The sequence below is a fragment of the Ptiloglossa arizonensis genome, chromosome 8 (assembly GCF_051014685.1).
Source record: "Ptiloglossa arizonensis isolate GNS036 chromosome 8, iyPtiAriz1_principal, whole genome shotgun sequence".
In the NCBI taxonomy this organism is placed as follows: domain Eukaryota; kingdom Metazoa; phylum Arthropoda; class Insecta; order Hymenoptera; family Colletidae; genus Ptiloglossa; species Ptiloglossa arizonensis.
Window position 1 is genome coordinate 5,242,523 of NC_135055.1, and position 21,304 is coordinate 5,263,826.

Genomic DNA, 21,304 nt, shown 5'->3' on the forward strand with positions numbered 1-21,304 from the left:
CCGTGTATACGCACAGTCCTGGTCGTGAAAGAATCTGCCATAATGGGGGTCACGATTAAACACGAGTGAATTTTTTCAATGGAACGAAAATATCGTGCTCGAATCGACATAATCCTTCTTTCTTTGATTAAAAAATTGAAACAAAAAAAAAAAACCAGTGGCAGCATGCGTGGAGAAAATCTTTCAGCCCATAAAGTATTCAAAAGCAGAGATTGAAATCCCCCTTAATCCCGCGTAAAGTCCCTCCCATCGCTAGACGCAACAAGTGTCTCGCAACGGAGGTCCCTCGGTGTGCGATCACACGGATTCCCTTTCGATCTCGCGAATCCCTCGAAAGCCCCGCGAGAGGGCCACCTCTCCCGCTCCGGCAGGGTAGGGGTAGGGGGGGGGGGAAAGGAAGAAGAGCGAATACGAGAAACGAGGCAGTCCCCTCGAGTGCAGCGTGTGCGCGCGCGCGTCCGTCGCTCTCGTCGATCTGGTTTCAAGGATACGCGAGATCGTCCGTGTGGCGTGGCGTCGTCCCGAGGAACGAGCGAACGGTTTCGAACCGGGCCTAGTTATACCTACCAGGCGGCGCGTATATACGTATATATGTATACCGTATCGGCGAGTAACGCCGAAGGGAAGTGGAACAGAAGAGAAAGGTACGCGGAGAGATGAACTAGTTTCGTTCGAGCGATCGGGCCAGACCGATCGTGGCTCCCCCACTCGTACGCGGCGCGGTTCCCGGATCGCGGAACAAGGACGTCCCGGGCCGCAAGGGCCCCGCGGGCGCCCGCCCGCTGACCATCGACGGGCAACCGTCTCGCCGGCGGTCGGCCGGCCGGCCGGCCGGCGCGTAGTAAAATGTCCACGTGACGCGGTCCGATACACCGTGACGGGACCAACCGAACGCGATCACGGTCCCGGCTAATTGCCCTACCGAAGACGTTCAACGGTAGCGATTCGAAATATCGGCCACGTTCTCTTCCGCTCCACTAAAGCGCGGAAAGAGGGAAAGGAAGCCGGCACGGGCGGAACCGTATCAAGAGGCTGATGCATCCAGTGATCTAGAATGAGAGACGACGGAGAGACACGGGTGTCTGGGTGGCGTACCCGTACACGAGACGAACGGAGACAGCGGCCAGATGCGCGAGGTGTCTGGGTTAGGCGTGTAGGAGACGAAGGCGCTCGCTCGCTTGCTCGCTCGCTCGCTCGGCCTCGCAGCCAACCGCGGCGTAACGCTCTGAAACGCCTCGAAAACAAGAATTAAAGGAATCCCGCGCGAGAGGATCGTCCGAGCGGACGAAAAATTGCTGGCTAATGCACACGGTAAGAACGGAGAATGGCCGGTCCGCTGGCGATGCTCTCGTTGCTTTTTTCGTAGTACAATCACCGGAGCCGCCGCGTACAACTATATAAATGAGATTTGACGCCGGCTACGATGCACCACTCGGACCTCCGCCGTAGGTTCCGCAGGATCAGTACACGGGTTCACGTTGTGCTGCGTTGCGCGTGTCTGGAATCGCGGCTGTGCCCCTAACCATCCGTAGTAAGGAGATTGGACGCGGGAACATCGATCAGGATGGATTGGTTCAACCCCGTGAACGGGGAACGTCGTTCCTTGGCTCTATGTCTGTTGGTCGTTTGTGTGCTATCCAGCGCAAGGGGTGTACTCTCGATGGATGGGAACGATACCAAGGACACGTGGACCGGATTGTCGAACGGTTGCTCGGCCACTGACGGGAAGAACATGTCCGTGTCTTGTTACGGGGTCAGGATCGTCAGGAAGATCGTTCAACAGCTGCTGGAGAAGTCCAATAAGGAGACGAACATCGAGATATTTGACGGTGTTAGCCTGGTGGAGGTCCCTGGGTCCGGACCGAACAGGAAGGGAAGACTGATGAAGGGATTCGGTAGCATGGCGTCGTTGGTGCAGTTCCTAGAGGGACGGGAGCTGAGAATAAAGCTGCCCAGTTTCCTGCCGCAGAACATCGAGAGCGCACTGCAGGAGAGCTTGCCTGCTGAACAAGGTTGCTTGGGGATTCCATTGGAGGATTCACGGTGACACGGGTTTCCGTGTAATCGAGTGGTTTGTTTTGGTTTCAGGTAGAGGAGGCGGTGGATATGGTGGACTCGGAGGCGGTGGAGGTGGCGGAGGCAAGAAGGGTGGCGGAGCCGGATACCTGATTATGGCGATGATGATGGGTAAGACGAACGAATCCGTTGGTTACGATCCTGTGGATTATTGCACATTGGGAATTAGAAATTTACAAGTCTCGAGATTTTTCGAAAGAATTACTTGTTTCTGAACAGATAGACCTAATTCAGACCTGCACCAAATCGAAAAAGAACTGCCTCAGAACTAACCTAGACATTCAGCTGAAACGTACTCTGTGTCCTTCACAATTCTTGATAACTTCTATCACTGTTCTTCTGACAAAACGAGCCTCTCGTAGTTTCGATTAATCCATTGTTCTTCTGATAAAACAGCTAGGTTTCTCACCGTCTCGATTCATCCACTGTCCTTCTGACAAAAGAGCTAGGTCTCATATAGTCTCGATTAATCCATGGCCTATGTCCCTGGGCATTCTCGTGAACTTAGCAGAGAATTTACTTGGACCCCAGCAAATAGCACCTCGAAATCCCTTAACACGTTCAAAGTTTCAAAAGTTTTCCAACTAAACAACCCTTAGATTTCCCATGTCACCATCATATTTTGCCCCGGATTTCACCTTCCAAGTGCTCCGAAAGTAAAAAACCTTCGCTAAATTCAAGAAGATCTACCTCGGAATTAACTTACAAATTTAAATACCAGATTTCCCAAGTTCTTCAGCGATCTCCGAGACAACATTAAAGACAATTTTTCACACTCAATAGCTAGGTCTTCTAAAGCTACGTTTGAACCATTTGCACCTAGAAATCGCCTAACGTGTTCAACATTTCTAAAACTTCTTATCCGAACCATCTCTGAATCTCACATTTCTGAATCTCATCCACCTAGATTTTTCAAGTATTCCAAAAGCAAGAAGCATACACCAGATCCGTGACGACTTTCTCCAAATCTTAACATCCAGGATTTCCACTCATCGCTGTCTTAATTATCAAATCCTTTTAAAAACAGAAACGCAAGTCCTCATCCAGAAGACCTACAGAGATCTTCAGAGTTAAGACTCTCGGTATTCACTTAACCACCTTCCCTTCGTTTTCAGGCAAGATGATGGCGGCAATGGGATTCGGTGCATTAGGTCTCCTGGCCATGAAGGCTCTGATGGTATCCGCGATGGCGTTAATGCTCTCGCTGATCGTCGCCGTGAAGAAACTGACGAGCAGCCACGACAGTGGCGGTGGCCACCACGTGGTATACGCCCAGGACGTCGGTCATCATCATTACCGCAAGAAGAGGTCTCTCGGGGAGGAGGGAAACGATCTACCGTACAGAGGATACGCGCACCTGTTCGGTGACTCACGGGTGTCCTGATGGGACACCCCTGATCCTCGGAAACATTTGACGATCCACGAGCATAGACACGACGGGATTGACTGGTTCTGACAGTGACGATGACATTGACAACACGTGGCGACGGAGATAGACGTTTGCAGAAAGTGACGACGCTACGCGTGATCGTTTCGCGGGTATGTGATAAACACTCGACGACACTACCGGGACTGGATACTGGACTAGACTGGACGCTGGAGAAACCAAAGTACACGTTCAAACGTCTTATTTATTATTTCATTACTCTACACTCATCCCCCATTCTTTTTGTATTTATTTATTTATTTATTGCGCAAGATCAATAAAAAGCATACGTAATCATTGACTAAGAGTCGAGCGAACACCATTTATTGCCAAACGGAGCTGTTTGGAATCGCGTTCTTCGTATACTAGAGGGGGAGAACGATGGACCAGGAGTGGTTGGAGTGGGGGGTACGAATCGCGATCCTCGAGGGCAGGAAAATCTTGCGCCAGCGAGGAAAGTGTGCCAACGAGTCCCGCGTTGCGTATCCTCTTCGGAGTGTTTTCGACTCGCGCGATTAAACGACCATGTACCTCCCCTAATCGTACAAATTAACGACCGTGAAACGAGAAAAACTGCTACGTTGTCCGGCGATCCGGATGTCCGTGCTGGTGGGACGACGACGAAGAGCACGGCCGACAAGTGGCACGTCAAGTCGTGCAACAAAACTGTGCACCGAGTGTCGATTAACCCGTGTGTCGTGTTCCCCGACCATAAAATTGACCAATTAGCACCGTCTGCCAATTAAATCCTCGATCGTCGGAACGAAGATCGGCCGTTTCTTGAAAGCGGGCAACGTGGTCACGCGTTCTGGAAAACTACTACGACTCGGGTCTGATTTAAGACTCAAGGTGATTCTCTTGGAAAAGTTTTCGCTCGCGGAGCCGATTCGCGCGAGTCTCTCTCGCGAAAGAAAGCCGCGCGCGACAAGAGAGCCTCGGAGGGGCTCTCTCTATGCATCTTTTCTTGTCACTGTGTGTCCCCCTCCCCATTCCGCGCGCCATCTTCCTCCCACCATGCGCCTCGATCTAGGTTCGCTGGGCTCCTCTCGCGCAGTCACGCTGGGGTGGGGGTAAGACCCACTGGCACACATTCCGGCCACTTCCTTTTTTACGTTTGGAATATCATAAAACGGGAAGATCCCGATCGAAATCGGCTCAGATCGCGGCGCGACTTCCGCGCAGGCGCATCAGGCCGATGAACCTGCGCGGGTGCAATCGCTGAACTGCATCTGGGGATGGGCAGAACTCTTATCCGGACGAGTAGGAATGGAAAATAAAGAATGATGCGTTATTCGTCGAATGAAAGAATTTTAATCGTTTAAACGAAGATCGAATACGTTTTACGTTGTTTTTATTAGAACATTTTTGCCCATCTTTGAGCGCAACGTATTTCTACGATGATCTTTCTCGATGAGGGCAACGTTTACTGGTGAAAATGTTCCTGAAATTATTTCTATGAATGTTTGTCACTCAACCTCTTCAAGGAGTAATTGTTTTGTAATGATTAATGGAAGTTCAAATTGATATTGATGCTTGATGATTGATGAAGCTTGAAATTCCAATCGAGCCGGTCAACACTTTCGTTTTCTCTTCGATAAGAGCAAAGAATCGAGTAGTTAAGGGGTTATTAATGTCGTGGTAGTGTTCTTATGGAGATGTCTCGAAGAATATACAAGTCTATATTTATTAGTGGACGACTCTGCTCAGATTGAGATAAAAGAGGTCGATTCTTGAAACAAAATGGTTGTCTTCCCTCGACATTACAATACAATTCCATCACAACAAGTGAACAAGACCTTTTAAAGACACTTTGTAGACACGTATCAGGTGCCCCAGAAAATATTGCTCATTTTAGTCATTTTCCAATTATAATATTTCCACACTGTCTATCGAAATAAAATTTACGCAGTAATACATTATTGTTACTTTTGTCTTATAAAAAACACCCCAATCTGAAAAGTACCAACCTTAGATTAAAGATCAACAAGATTCCATTACACTGCTGAAAACGAGAAAAACCACTCCTGGAGTCTTGGTTTGTACTATCTCTATCGTTAACAACAACCATAACCTCGAAATATATCTTGCATCTGTTTACTTTATTTTCAGAATGACTTGCGAAAAATTTGTCCAGTGGGGGTTGATTCGACGATGGCGTCGACATTGAGAGAATTGCCTCAATGAACATACACCCTCTGTTTCGAAATAAATTTTACTGCACTCTTCGTCTAACGATCCAAGATTTCGAAATAGAAAATATTCTTTCATCCCCCCTCGTTCTGCTTTCATTTTCTTCTCCTCGAGAACGTCACCTGAAAGCCTCCAAGTCTAACAGTTTCCGCCTTGCTATGTCAAAATCGTCGCTCTGCTTTCATTTTCGCCCCATCCCCCTCCCCTACCCTCGTGTTGACGAGCGACAGGACGATTAAATTTTTATAGCGCCGTAAACTCGAGCGCGAGACTCCTGACGTCACCTGTATCGTCCAGGGAAAACGAAAGTTAGAAGATTTTCGTGAATGGACCGGGTGCGAAAAGGTGCCCCCGTGAACGAGGCTGAGGTGCCCTCTTCCTGGGTAACGCGTGCCCCTCGACTCAGGGAGAACTGGAAAAATTCCAAGGGGGAGCCACCAGGGGTCAAACATTGTAAGAAACGACCGTATCAAACGTTTCGTCGATCGCCTCGAGAGCCCTCTTCGTTCGTCTATTAATATCGCGGTTTCTGGCACAGCGGAGGAAGACGATCCCATCGCGAGAGGAGCCCGTTACATTCCACGCTCATTACCGATCGACGAATGGAAATTTAAAATTCAAATCGAGATTTTACGGGTCACGACTGTGTCGATGCTATCCGTGATCCCTCTTGCGGGAAGCTTTACGAGCGTTAGACTCTTCGTATCATACTCGTGGGGTTTCAAACGGGGGCCCCTGCTTGGAAAATAAAGAGGATTTACGAGGAGAAAAGTCTCTTTTACGGTTTACTTTAGTTGTTTCCTTTTTTTTTTTAATAAGCTTCTTTTTTCTATGGAATATTTTCTTCGGGAGGAAGGGGATATACTGTGGTGAGTAATTATTAATCCCCCTAAACATTCTCTGCGCTGTTTTAACCGAAAATATTAATAAAAAATACGGTGGTATATATAGAGAGGAATGGACAGGATACTAAAAATGTTGTAATAAAAATTTGTGGTAGAAGACTATGAGAATGATGTACAAGACGTTTGTTTTATCACATGAAAGATTAAAGGTATCAATAATATGTTCTTGAACAATATTGTTTAATACGAAGGAGGACTTTGTATGGTGTGAATTATTCTTCCTCCTTCCTCTTCCTTTTTCTATATCAGAGAACATTCACGAGAACATTTTTTTGACCGAAAATATTAATAAAAAATACGGTGGTATATATAGAGAGGAATGGACAGGATACTAAAAATGTTGTAATAAAAATTTGTGGTAAAAGACTATGAGAATGATGTACAAGACGTTTGTTTTATCACATGAAAGATTAAAGGTATCAATAATATGTTCTTGAACAATATTGTTTAATACGAAGGAGGACTTTGTATGGTGTGAATTATTCTTCCTCCTTCCTCTTCCTTTTTCTATATCAGAGAACATTCACGAGAACATTTTTTTGATACCATCAGTTGAATGTGAGACATTTCATTGTTTCGAGATAAACCAGATCACCTGTATGTTGAAACGGAATACATACGTAAGTATAAGTTAATGAACGATAAAATTCTGTTGAAAATTCTTTTCAAATGTACATTTTCTTTCGCTTCTTTTCAATCTGTCTTATTTCCTACCGCAGAGCTTCAGACTAATAAATAAAGATAAAATAAATAATCTAATATTGGACAATTCTACAGTTGTGTCGTTTCTGTTGCAGGTCCGAACTCGTGGCAAAACGCAAATGAAATTGACAACCAGCAGCCAATGAGTCACTTGAAAGAGGAGGGGTGGGGGTTTCGCGCGAAATTTGTCAAGCAACCTTGACCCAGTATCGATATCGAGCAGATTTTCTCCGTCGATTGTGATCTGAAGAGCGATTTTCACAGGGCGGAAAATATTGGCGTCACGGAGAAGTAAACGCTATACTTTATTGACCGATTTCACGCGCGTGCGCATACTTTCTCGGCGGAGCTCGCGATTTCTCGGCGAACTTTTGGTCCGCGAAGCGATCGTTGACGCGCCGCGATGAAATCATAGGGAATTTGCAAGAAATCTGTGCGTGAGCGACGCGCGCACATCGCGTTCTGGGTTAAGACACAGCTGCTATTAGCGGGACCAGTGTCGCTGAACGTTTCTCTGGTTCTGAGTGAAACGCGGTATGCTAAGTGAGGTGAGTAGAGAAAAATGTTAATGTCGCCTATAATCGTCGCTGCTTCTTTACCATTCGTTTCGGGGCCTCGTTTCGCAAAATGGGATACACGGAGCAGAAGGAACACGTTTTCGTTCCATAATTCGTATTATTATTAATTTTTTATTCTCCGAAGCCAGCTTGTATTGGGAAAATCGTATTCAATTTTTGGGACTACTTGGTAGGTCCCATTCAGGGTATGAAATTTTTTTTATTAGTGTAGTTGTTAATTTTATCTTCTATCTTACACTTTTGTATAACACGAGCTATGGTGTCGAGAAATTAATTTTCAATTTTTGAGACTACCCTGTGAGTCTCATTCGGTGTATAAAATTTCTCTAATTTCTATAGTTAGTAATTTTATCTTCTACCTTACATTTTTGTAGAACACAAGCTATGGTGTCGAGAAATTAATTTTCAATTTTTGGGACTACCCTGTGAGTCTCATTCGGTGTATAAAATTTCTCTAATTCATATAGTTAGTAATTTTATCTTCTATCTTACATTTTTGTAGAACACAAACTATGGTGTCGAGAAATTAATTTTCAATTTTTGGGACTACCCCGTGAGTCCCATTCGGGTATAAAATTTCTCTAATTTCTATAGTTAGTAATTTTATCTTCTACCTTACATTTTTGTAGAACACGAGCTATGGTGTTGAGAAATTAATTTTCAATTTTTGGGACTACCCTGTGAGTCCCATTCAGTGTATAAAATTTCTCTAATTTCTATAGTTAGTAATTTTATCTTCTACCTTACACTTTTGTAGAACACAAAGTATGGTGTCGAGAAATTAATTTTCAATTTTTGGGATTACCCTGTGAGTCCCATTCGGTGTATAAAATTTCTCTAATTTCTATAGTTAGTAATTTTATCTTCTACCTTACATTTTTGTAGAACACAAACTATGGTGTTGAGAAATTAATTTTCAATTTTTGGGACTACCCTGTGAGTCCCATTCGGTGTATAAAATTTCTCTAATTCATATAGTTAGTAATTTTATCTTCTACCTTACATTTTTGTAGAACACAAGCTATGGTGTCGAGAAATTAATTTTCAATTTTTGGGACTACCCTGTGAGTCTCATTCGGTGTATAAAATTTCTCTAATTCATATAGTTAGTAATTTTATCTTCTATCTTACATTTTTGTAGAATACAAACTATGGTGTCGAGAAATTAATTTTCAATTTTTGGGACTACCCTGTGAGTCCCATTCGGTGTATAAAATTTCTCTAACTCGTATAGTTAGTAATTTTATCTTCTACCTTACACTTTTGTAGAACACGAGCTGAGATGTCGAGAAATTAATCTTCAATTTTTGGGACTAACTTGTAGGTCCCTTTTGTGATCAGAAATTTTTCGCAATCTTATAATTATTGATTTCAATCGTCGATCTTCTTTTGGCTAACAATGTAAATATTTTTGAATGACGAGCTATTGTGTTGAGAAAACTATCTTTAATTCATAGGCTGCTTGTAAAACTTCTTTAGGATGAGGAATATAAAGTTAGAGCGTTCTATGTCATCAAGAAATAAGAGAAAGCTTGTATTAGATATTCAGGAATCTGTGAAAATTTCAGACTGTAAATTCAGTAGAATTATTATTTTAGGTTATTCTTTCCTTCAAGCTTCTTATATATTTTCCATTCAAACCTTTGTTCATTTAAATTCCCCCCATTACACTCTCTACGTTTGCATCAAATACAAATATATAGTTTCTGTCAAAAAATTGTACCCAACCGTTGAATGTCCTTGACACATTCACCAACTAATTCAAACCTAAATGACCATAATTCTTGTTTAATTTCTTGAAATAAAAAATATATTTGGTCTTTTGGGCACACTTTCATTCCTAGGACAAACCTATGTGTAAATTAAAATGGCTAATTCTGTATAAAAATAAGAGTTTACTGTACACGTCAGAATTACTCCAACGTAAACTTTCGTGTGACAAAGCACGATTCGAACTAATTGAGGATAACGAAAATATGATTTTCCATCAAGTTCAACCCCCGTAATACGAAAACGATGAAAATGAGTGTTGACAAGCCGCTCTGAGCCGATATCTGGCCAAAAGGTAAAAGTTTCTAGGCCACACGAGCCATTCATGAACTGTTCATAATATATTTTCCTTAATTTCACATTTCACTCCGCGACCCGTCCGCGTTTGCACGACCGTGAATAGAGGTCGCCTCGAACGCTTCACGCAAGGCGCTCCTAATATGTACGTTCTATCGCGTGACGATCGTGCGACAACCAGGAATTAACGTTAAAATTGAAAGTGGCCGCATCTCGGAACGCGAGAAACCTGCGCGGTCTACTGACACCGTTTTCTCAGACTCGAACTCGAAAACTCGTCAGCAAATTTTGCAAATCTCTTCTCAACGATTCGGTCACTCTCTACGGACCTCGTAACGACTTTTCTCTTCCTTGGCTTCGGTGCCATTGACAAACTCGAGGTCATTTTTTTTTTTTTTATTAAAGAGCAAATGAACAAATCATCTCGTAGACATTTGGTACGTACTGTTTTGTATACTTTCCACAGAAAATCACGTTACTTGCATGCGAGTCAATTTTTAGAAATTAAAAATTGTACAATAGGGGAGGGTTTACTTAACACAAGAAGTATTTTGCATATAAGTATTTGCATTTACCAATGATTGATTAAAAATTCACAAGAATAGTACAATATCAAAAGTATAAGGTAATATAATTATTATATTGTAAATGAAGATTATATTAACAGTAAATATTATTTTTACCAAGTACATACCAAAAAGGAGTTAAAGGTCGAGGAAGTTATTAAAATATTACTCGTGGATATCAGTACATAGGAAAATTATTACTCTAATTAAAGAAGCTTATATCTAAATTGTTATAAGGAATTGCTGCTGGTCTGATTATTGTCGGTTGTTCGTTTGTGCAAGATCTCCCCAGTATGTTTGACTCTTCTTGGAATTTGTATTATACAGTCTCTAGAAAAATCTTTCCAACGCGATTATTGTTTCTGGCTGTTTGTAACAATTAATAAAGCTCGACGAAAAAAGTCAGTCATCCTCTTTGAAACACACGGTTTATTTCTCGGCCTCTTTTCGTATTCTTCTCTCGAAGAATAGACAAAGGAACAATTACACCTAGGTTACTACCTTCTTCGTTAATTTCAATTTTATATTAGCACATGTTTTGCTGATCTTCTTACATATCTTTCTTCCATAACAATTTTGAAATCTTCGAAGCCTGTTTACTAGCTTGATCCTGAAAAGAAGAGAACGGAAAGATCTAGATTTACACGCAAACGTAAACGCAGAATTGCACGAGTGAATCGTTAACAAAGACCAAAAGAAGAAAGGTAAACTCCCTGAATCTAATTTCATGCGCTTCACCCCTCGATCTTGATTACCACTTCGCTCGTTCAATTGTGAATCAAGATCTTCCTCTTCTACTTTTCAAAAGAACAGACAATTAACCCTTCTTCCTCGGTAAATAAACAGCGTACATCTAAATTCAATCTTGTTCATCCCGTTACCTCTTCACTGGCTCGATTTTTGTTTCTACGTTAGCGTGTAAATAAAGACCAATCTGTTTCTATCGGTACGAAACCATCAATTACACTCAGGCTACCTCGCTGCATAATTCTCTTCCTTTTGTACCATCGCTTCTTCTCTTCCTCGATTAGATCTCTCGTAGATCTTTTTGTTCCTTCCAGGAAGAAAGTATCGATTAAACTTCTCGACTTACCTCACCGCATAATTTCCTTCAGCTTTTTATCGATTCTCTTCCTAGATTACCAAGTGGATCTTCATCGACCAGTTCCTCTCTGGATCAAGATCGTTCGCGATAAGAGTCGCTCGCGGTGAAAGTTTACATAATCCTCAGGCACGAACGGAGACGACCGCGCCTAATTTCGCGATCGTCTTATCGCAGTGGTCTCGTCATCGTTTTTTCTACTCTAAGCGCAGCGATTTCGCCAACAGGGGCTGGGCGTGTCCACGCAGTTGGCGTTCCTCGTCGTTGCTCGGCGTAAAGGAGAAACGTCGGTTTTACTTTTTAAAAGCTCACGGCGATGGTCTGCTCTCCCGATGGTAGTGAAGGATCGACGAAAGGATTCCACCGCGGTGGCCGAGAAAGGATGAATGAGCACTGACGTAAGATCGCGCGCGAATTTCCTTTTCATCGTGGTCCCTTCCTGTTCAGCGACTCTTGGTGCCACGTCGATCGAATTAAGTACGGTTCTCTCGTCCAGTTGTAGAAAAATATCATTTTTTTGTGAAATTTCGTTCCCTCGAGTTGTTGCACGATTCGGAAAATTGAAAATTGTAGAATATGGAACAGTCGATCGAATTAAGTGCGGTTCTCTCGTCCAGTTGTAGAAAAATATCATTTTTTATGAAATTTCGTTCCCACGAGTTGTTGCACGATTCGGAAAATTGAAAATTGTAGAATATGGAAAAGTCGATCGAATGAAGGGGGGTCCTTTGAACCATTTGTTGAAAGAAGAATTATTTTTGGTGATATTTTGTCCCTTTGAGTTGTTGGATTCGGAAAATTGGAAGTATTGGGAAAATTAAGGTATACTGAAAGGTATTAGTGCCCCGTTGATTGAATTAGAGGCGTTTTGTCATCCAATTGTAGAAAAATATCATTTTTTGTGAAATTTCGTTCCCTCGAGTTGTTGCACGATTCGGAAAATTGAAAATTGTAGAATATGGAAAAGTCGATCGAAGGGAGGTCCTTTGAACCATTTGTTGAAAGAAGAATTATTTTTGGTGATATTTTGTCCCTTGAGTTGTTGGATTCGGAAAATTGGAAGTATTGGGAAAATTAAGGTATACTGAAAGGTATTAGTGCCCCGTTGATTGAATTAGAGGCGTTTTGTCATCCAATTGTAGAAAAATATAATTTTTTGTGAAATCTTGTTCCCACGAGTTGTTGCACGATTCGGAAAATTGAAAATTGTAGAATATGGAAAAGTCGATCGAATGAAGGGGGGTCCTTTGAACCATTTGTTGAAAGAAGAATTATTTTTGGTGATATTTTGTCCCTTTGAGTTGTTGGATTCGGAAAATTGGAAGTATTGGGAAAATTAAGGTATACTGAAAGGTACTAGTGCCTCGTTGATTGAATTAGAGGCGTTTTGTCATCCAATTGTAGAAAAATATAATTTATTTGTGAAATTTTGTTCCCTCGAATGAAGGGGGGTTCTTTGAGCCATTTGTTGAAAGAAGAATTATTTTTGGTAACATTTTGTTCCTTTGAGTTGTTCCATTCGCAAAATTGGAAATTTTAGAATATGAAAAGATACTAGTGCCCCGACAATTGAACGAAGGGGGGTCCTTTGTGCCATTTGTTGAAGAAAGAATTATTTTTTGTGAAATTTGGTCCCTTTGAGTTGTTCCATTCGCAAAATTGGAAATTTTAGAATATGAAAAGATACTAGTACCCCGACAATTGAACGAAGGGGGGTCTTTTGTGCCATTTGTTGAATGAAGAATTATTTTTGGTGACATTTTGTCCCTTTGAGTTGTTGGATTCGAAAAATTGGAAATATTGGGAAAATTATCGAATATTGAAGGGTACTAATGCCCCGTAGATCGAATGAAGGGTCCTCTAATCCAATTATTAAAGAAAGTGCAACTTTTTGGTGTAATTTTGTGCCTGCGACATTAAGAAAATTAATGAATATTAAAAGGTACCACCATTTCAGTCCACCATGGCTCGTAAATGTAATTAGGGGGGGGGGGGGTAACTTTTGTTCTGAATTTGAATAATTGGGAAAATTATGGAATGTTGAAAAGTACTCAAGGAACTCACGAACTCTTAAGACAATATTTCAACATACACAGCTTTTTTTATTTCATTATTTTCTCGAATTAACATTCGTTAAATTACATCGCAAGTTTTCGAATTTTTTAAGAAGAAAAGTAAGCAACACATTTGACCGAAATTTTTTTTCCTTATTAAGGCAGTTACGTAGATATATCTTGAATTTTTTAATGTAATTTTTCGCTATGATTCATGAGTTATTAATTACGTTATACAACACTCTGGAATGTGGATACAACACCTAAAGTGTAATTATAAACTCCGTTTTTGTGTTCTAGAGTAAAAAACTATAAACACGCCGGTGCTTCCGTTTAATTTTTTCCACGCCATGGCGATTATGTCAACTCGGTGAACCGAGCTGGATTACGTGGACTTCTTTGTTTCCCGTTCTTGGAGCGAATCGAGGCCACCTTCCTCGAGTGAAACATCCGACTAGTAATTCTTTAATCCTCTGGGCGAGAAGAGCTGATGCACAAGTACTTTCAGGTATCATTCTACCGTTATTGTTTTTCAGAATTGAATCGTGAATCTCTCTCGCACCAGACTACAGCTATAGAAGAGGAACCGAGAGGACAAAAGCCTGTATTAGAGTTGGTAAGGATCGTTTGGTTAATTAATTCGAGGTAATGTGCGTCACGCTTTTAGGATTAAGTGCACCTCTGTTTCATAGAAGACAGAAGAAAGTGGAACAGGAAAAAGTTGTTATCGGAAAATGTCCTCCCCATTGCGTGATACAGCCTGTGGTAATCAAGTACACTCTTCCTTTGAATCGTGGAAAAAGTGAGAAGTGTCTATGCGACTGTATGGTAATCAACGTAGCGTAGAACAATTTTACATGACCTTGACATTGTTATGTATTAACGATTCTCCACGAGGTGTTATACGGTGCGGTTACGAGAAATTAAGAATCCATTCAATGGAGCAAAAAGGAAATTTTTTATTTACTTATCGTTTTTACTACGTAAGTATAGAATTATATATATATACACACAATTATAAAAGAAACAAAAGAAAAAGTATACAGGGTTGCACCAAATGGGGTGTATATAAACTTCTCTTACTAATACGTAACTTAAAATATTGTCCCTGTTAGGACATAAATGGGATATTGTTTATTTTTCCCCATTTTATATTAAGTGACAAAATAGTGAATATATATGTATAGATTTTTACTGTCTGAGTACATTTTATATAGTATAATATTTATCCATGTGTATACTATAATATCTATCCAATTATGTACTATAATATTTATCTATGTTTATACTATAATACATATCTATGTGCATACTATAATATTTACCTATGCGTATACTATAATATTTATCTATGTGTATACTATAATATTTATCTATTTATCTATCTATCTATCTATCTATCTACCTATCTATCTATTTATCTATGTACTATAAAATCTACCTACCTACCTATCTGTCTGTAATATCTATCTAGACAGATAGATTTTATAATACACAGATAGATAAATAGATTTTATAATACACAGATAGATAAATAGATTTTATAATACACAGATAGATAAATAGATTGTATAATACACAGATAGATAAATAGATTTTATATTACACAGATAAATATTATATTTATCTATCTATGTACGTAATATAAAATCTATCTACCTATCTATTGTAATATGTATGTATCCAAGCACGGTAATATTTATTTATCTATTTACTGTAATATCTACCCGTCTATCTGCGTATGGTAATATCTATTTATCTATCTATCCATTGCTCTGTCGCTTTCTCTCCCTCTCAGAGGATCAATAGTTTCCAAAATCACAAAAGTTTCTCCACGTGGCCAGGACTGTACCCACCGGTCCGATTTCTTTCGCTCGAACAATACATTGACCCCGGCCAGGAGGGATGGTAGCGTAGCATCGAGATCGTTCACGCGTCGTGTGTTTTCCCAAGAGCACGTTCCCCGATTATCGACGAGAGTCACGGTGTCTCGGTGGCAATGTCGCGACGGTGTTGGAATTTCGATCGCTCCGCCACCGAAATTCCATCGCGGTGGTCACCTACACACAGGATTTCGCAACCGAAATTCCACCGGCCGCTTTGTAACCGCCACGACTCGGAAGGAGCGAAACGAAAACGACAAGAGGCGTTATCGTCCCGTGAGAGTTGCGTCGGGGTCAGAGTAGAAAGTGGTGTCCGCGTGTGCGGCCCGATGAAGGTCGGATCCGGGATGTTTGAACCTGATCTATACCAGTTTTCTTTCATTCATGGCGATCGTGTTCCACCACGGTGGAGAGAGTACGATTTCTGCCCTCCTCCCCCTTGGTGGAAATTGCAAACGGAACTGGGACTCTCGTGTATGCATAGAACGAGGATGCTCGAAGTCTCTGTGCGAAATATAACATTGTCCATTAACCTTAAAGCGTTCTTCTCGACTGTAGACTCAAGATCGTTAACTAAGTAATTGTCCCGAAGGAACACGTGTCTTTCATTTTTTTCTTTAACAGCGAGAGGACTGATGAAATATAAGATTTGGTGTTCATCTATTGTAACAGTTTTAATTGTCGAGAAAGGATAGATTGCTGAAGAATACATCGATGGATTAAAAACAGACCCGAGAAACGCATTACAGTTACTGTTAATTCACAAGCTGTGTGTAAAAGAGTTAATTTGTTCTTGTGAATCGTTAAATAAACGATAGAGGGTATTTAAAAACGAATCTTGAATGTTGACACGGTGAGATGTATATTATTGAGTGTCTAGGAAGAAATAGGAGTAAGTTAATTATATATTGCGTTACCCTCCAATTTGTTTACTCGGTTATAAAATAATGAAGCCCGATTATTTGAAATTGTACGAGTAGGTTCGTCTACTCTCTCCTACAGGCCGTTTGCTACTTTTCTGTCTGGTTCTTATCTGTAACGTTTAGTGCTTCTGACTTGTACACGTTTTACCGCTCTCCCTGAGGCGTCATTAATTGGAGGATCCTCGATAATTGGTAGAGGAGGCTTCATAATCGCGAGAGCCGAGGAAAACTCGACCCACAAACAATTAAAATACTCTCTGCTTGGATTCTTCGATTTAGTCGCCATTTTCAGCTTTCAGAAACTTTGTTGACTGCCACGTTTATGATCGATAATTTTACTTTCCATAGAGACTACGTTATTTGTATTTGAACCACTTCTGACTTTCATTTTTTAGAAACTCAAAATGTCATGGTACGGGAAAATTTATTTAACACAAGATATATTTTACTAACGACAGGGGAAATAGTATACTATTAAAGACAATTTTTAATAGTGAATGTTATATTTATTAATTCTATAAAAATACACAAAGACTGAAGAGGAGCTCAAGGATTAAAAAGTTATTAAAATATTGCTTGTGAAGACTAATATATACGAAAAATATTACTAAAGTTATAGCATTTCAATTAAATTGTTATAAATGACAATATATCAAAGAGGAATGTTTATCTTTAAGAAATTAAATTGCCTCTAGAGGGTCTCTGGACTGCCATTCGATTGGTCTTAGATCGTCCTTTGGACAGCTATATGTCGTCGCCATGTTGGACCTAGAAAAATCCTTTAGAACAACTTTTAGGTTACTGTATAATTACTTTCAAGCCAACTCTGCTTAACTTTACATTCTATTACATAATTTCTAAACTTTAAGCTCGTACCTACGGAATTACTATCTCATTTTTGTCTTATTATTAAATCCATTTTATTACTACCAAATTCTATTTCAAAATCTTTTTCAAACTTCCCAAACATCTATTTCGCTTGTACGTCATCTTCAATGCCTTCGTGATCCCTCAATTACTCTCCCATAAATTATACTTGGTATACGTACTGTATTTATCTTTAAAAAATTCACTTCTCTTTTTCAGATGGCACAATAAAATTTTCTAGGTCTTCTACAACCTGTTTATTAATCCTCAAATTACTCGTACATAAAATATAATCGACATAAAATACACAGGTACGGTATCTATCTACAAAAAGTGCACTTTCTTTTCCAAATGCCATAATTCAATTTTCCAGGTCATCTATACTCGGTTCGTTAATCCTTAAATTACTAGCGCATAAAATACACTCGACATAAAATATATAAGTACTCTATCTATCTTTAAAAAATGCACTTTCCTTTTTCAAATGCCACAATGAATTTTCTAGTTCATCTTAACTCGATCCATTAACCCCCAAATTATTTATACATAAAATACAATCGACACAAGATACACAGATACAGTACCTACCTAAAAAAAGTGCCCTTTCTTTTTCAAATACCATAATTAAATTTTCTAGGTCATCTATACCCGGTCCAATAATCCCCCAATTGCTAGAGCATAAAATACACTCGACATAAAATATATAAGTACTGTATCTATCTTTAAAAAATGCACTTTCCTTTTTCAAATGCCACAATGAATTTTCTAGTTCATCTTAATTCGATCCATTAACCCCCAAATTATTTATACATAAAATACAATCGACACAAGATACACAAATACTGTACCTACCTAAAAATGTGCCCTTTCTTTTTCAAATACCATAATTAAATTTTCTAGGTCATCTATACCCGGTCCAATAATCCCCCAATTGCTAGCGCATAAAATACACTCAACATAAAATATATAAGTACTGTATCTATTTTTAAAAAATGCACTTTTCTTTTCTCAGTACCGCGATTAAATTCCCGGCTGCTACGAAGAGTACACCAAGGGTCGATCTATCTCCTTCGACTATCTCGAAGTGAATAGCGCGGGACTGTAAGGCCCACGAGAGACTCTGTCACGCCGTTGGAAACTTCCTAGACGACAGATAAAAGGGAACAACGGAAGAGATTTCTCGCCCGAGGCCCGGTCCCCCGACCTTCGGTCGTCCCGTATTCGCTCGGTGTAGTCGGGTCGCAGGTCGCGGGGCCCGATGGGCGGTGTGCTAGCGGGCCCAACGCGGAGAAACACCTATCCGCGGCTGTCGGGCGAGTACTTTCGTCGGTCAGGCCGAGCGAACCGCCCGGTCGAGGCCCGCGTACGAACATCGGTGACGACACTCGTGCAAGGCAAATAGGAAGAAAAAAGAGGAGAGGTGGGGCGACGACGCAGGCGGCGGCAGAGGAGGGGCCCGCCAAATATAAGCTAAAGAGATTGTACGATGGACCACACGAAATTTCACTACGGACGGGACTGGTTTCGGAAAAGGGCGGTGGACGATCATTCAATCGAACGTTTTTTTTTTTTTTTTTGGCTCCTTCCGCGCACACGGAGTAACTCAGTTTCGTATACCTCCCTCTCTTTCTGTCTCTCGGTGAAAAATCGTCATGAAGTTTTTCGCGTTTGTGCTGATGACCGTGGCCCTCGCGTCTGGACAGACGATGGACAGTTGCCTGGAAAAGGACAGCATCTCCTGCGTGCAGAAGAGCCTGTACAGGCGAGCCAAGGAGTTCTTCGACATGGACAACTTCGAGATCATCGGTGGTGTTAGCCTGGTGAAGAGCAGCGATGCTCAGGGTAGAGGGTCCAGGTCAGGCAAGGAACTGATCTTCGATCAGGAGATAGAAGCTGCCAACAGTGTCTCTGACAGACAGGATGCTCTTGTGAATTTCGTGAGCGAGGAAGCCGCGGAGTTCCTCACTGGCCGCAGTCTAAGGGTAAATAGAGCTATGAGGTTTATTTGGGGAGATTAATGACAGTTCGTAGTGTCGTTGGGAATTCGTTGCATCGTATGGTCGTGTTGTCTCACGCAATACTGTTTCTCTGCAGATAAACTTCACCCCTATCATCGAGAGGATCGAAACCTCCGCGCGTGCCATCAGTGACTCCGCACCTGAGGAGATCCGCGAAGCTGTGGACTTGGTCGTCGAAGGTAAATCTCTAGTTTCGTTAGAGATAACTAAACACAAACGAGCTACTTTAGAAGTGCATAGTTATTTAGATGCAGTGTAGATACGTACAGATCGATGGAGCCAGTTGTAGATAATTTCACAATAGTCTGCTTGACTCCATGATCGACGGATCACAGCTCATCGGTTAAACAGTCAGAAAAGATATTAAGATTCCTTCTTTCGAATACACCAAAGACCTGGAGATCACTTACTCGCCAGTTAAACGTTTGGTAAAAAGATTAAGATTCCGTTTCTGCTGTAGTTCAAAGACCTGATCTAAGGAGTATGCTTGTTCAACTCACTAGTGCATCATTCGGTAAAAATATTAATATTCCTTTTTTCGAATACTCCAAAGACTTGATCCAGAGGAACATTCAGTAAAAGTATTAAGATTCATATTTACGTATAGCCCACATACCTGACCCAAAGAATTACTTAGAGATTATAAATTGGTAGTTCAGTAAAAGTATTAAGATTCATCCTTCTATATAGTCTAAAGCCTTGGTCCAAAGAATCACGTACAGCTTGTAAGCTAAACATTCGGTAAAAATATTAAACTATCCCAATCATCGGGGAGTCGCGTACTCACCAATTGAATATTTAATAAAAATATAAAGATTGCTTCTTCGAATGCCCCAAGTACCTCTTCTAAGGAGTCTTGAAACATCTTCGTTAACACGTCCCAAAAATTCTCAAGTTGCTCGAAACACTACTTTCGGAGAAACCCGACACCATGTTCACGATCGTTTCCAGGTCGAGGCAAGAAGAAGCAGCTGAAGCAGCTCCTGCCCCTCCTGATCGCCGCGAAAGTAAAAATCGGTGCGTTGGCCACCCTGGCATACTTTGTCACTGGCTTCATCGCTAAAAAGGCCATCTTCGTATCTCTGATCTCGCTCGCCATCTCCGCGTTCATCGGTCTCAGGTCCCTCTGGAACAAGGGAGGTCATCACGAAACCACCCCATACCATGGATGGAGCAGCGGTTCAGCTACTGGAGGATGGTCCGCCCCGGTGTCATCCGGTGGATGGTCCTCTGGAGGATCCTCTTGGGACGATGGTCACGGATACGCACAGAGCCAAGCCTATTCTGGCTACCATCACTAATTAATCTCCTTTCCTTCGTCTCCTCCTCTTGTCCCTTTCATCTCTTCCCTTATCCCTTCTATTTTTTCCTCCCTTCTCTCTCTCTCTCTCTCTCTCTCTCTCTCTCTCTCTCTCTCTCGTCGATCCTACAACCCTATTTGTTTTCAACGACGAGCAAAATCGTTCGAGACGATTTCCTAGACCCTCCTCGCGTCCAATCGGGGATGGGTATATTTATTGTTTATTTATCGCCTTTTTAATAGTAAGCGGGCAAACCCGCGGCCCGATGTAAATAATTACGTATCGCGTTCGTCAGGTATGCGTGTACGAATGGAATGGACGAACGACGTCGAGAGAAATCAAAACACAGAGGCTAGTCGCAACGCTTCCACGCGAGCATACGGACTCGTTCGTTCGAGCGTGACAATTGTTGTCGCGACTCACGGCGTACGGCACCACGGTACAAGGTCAATACACCCCCCTCCCCTCATAAACTTATCGCAGCTGAAGACCATCTAGTCTAGTACGATTTAAACGAGCTCCTTCGAAATACTCCATTGAATCTTTTGTAACGCCGAGTTTCATCAGTTAAATACACTTTTGGTAAAGATGAGAGGTATCCTCGCTTCATTCAACCATCACCACCTCACCGCCAAGCGTTCGCGCT

At 41.5% G+C, this 21,304-nt stretch overlaps 2 protein-coding genes across 2 annotated transcripts; both read left to right on the forward strand.

Moving 5' to 3' along the window:
- Positions 1 to 1,010: 1,010 nt before the first annotated feature.
- On the forward strand, positions 1,011 to 3,506 carry LOC143150386 (uncharacterized). The gene is made up of 3 exons (XM_076318623.1): positions 1,011 to 2,012; positions 2,089 to 2,187; positions 3,192 to 3,506. The coding sequence occupies exons 1-3, from the start codon at positions 1,565 to 1,567 to the stop codon at positions 3,458 to 3,460; spliced, it is 816 nt and encodes a 271-aa protein (XP_076174738.1). The 5' UTR covers positions 1,011 to 1,564; the 3' UTR covers positions 3,461 to 3,506.
- Positions 3,507 to 18,892: 15,386 nt separating this feature from the next.
- Positions 18,893 to 20,658, forward strand: Osi6 (DUF1676 domain-containing protein Osi6). Its single transcript, XM_076318591.1, has 3 exons — positions 18,893 to 19,321; positions 19,434 to 19,536; positions 20,309 to 20,658. Exons 1-3 carry the CDS (start codon positions 18,992 to 18,994, stop codon positions 20,656 to 20,658), a joined length of 783 nt encoding a protein of 260 aa, XP_076174706.1. The 5' UTR covers positions 18,893 to 18,991.
- Positions 20,659 to 21,304: the final 646 nt, after the last annotated feature.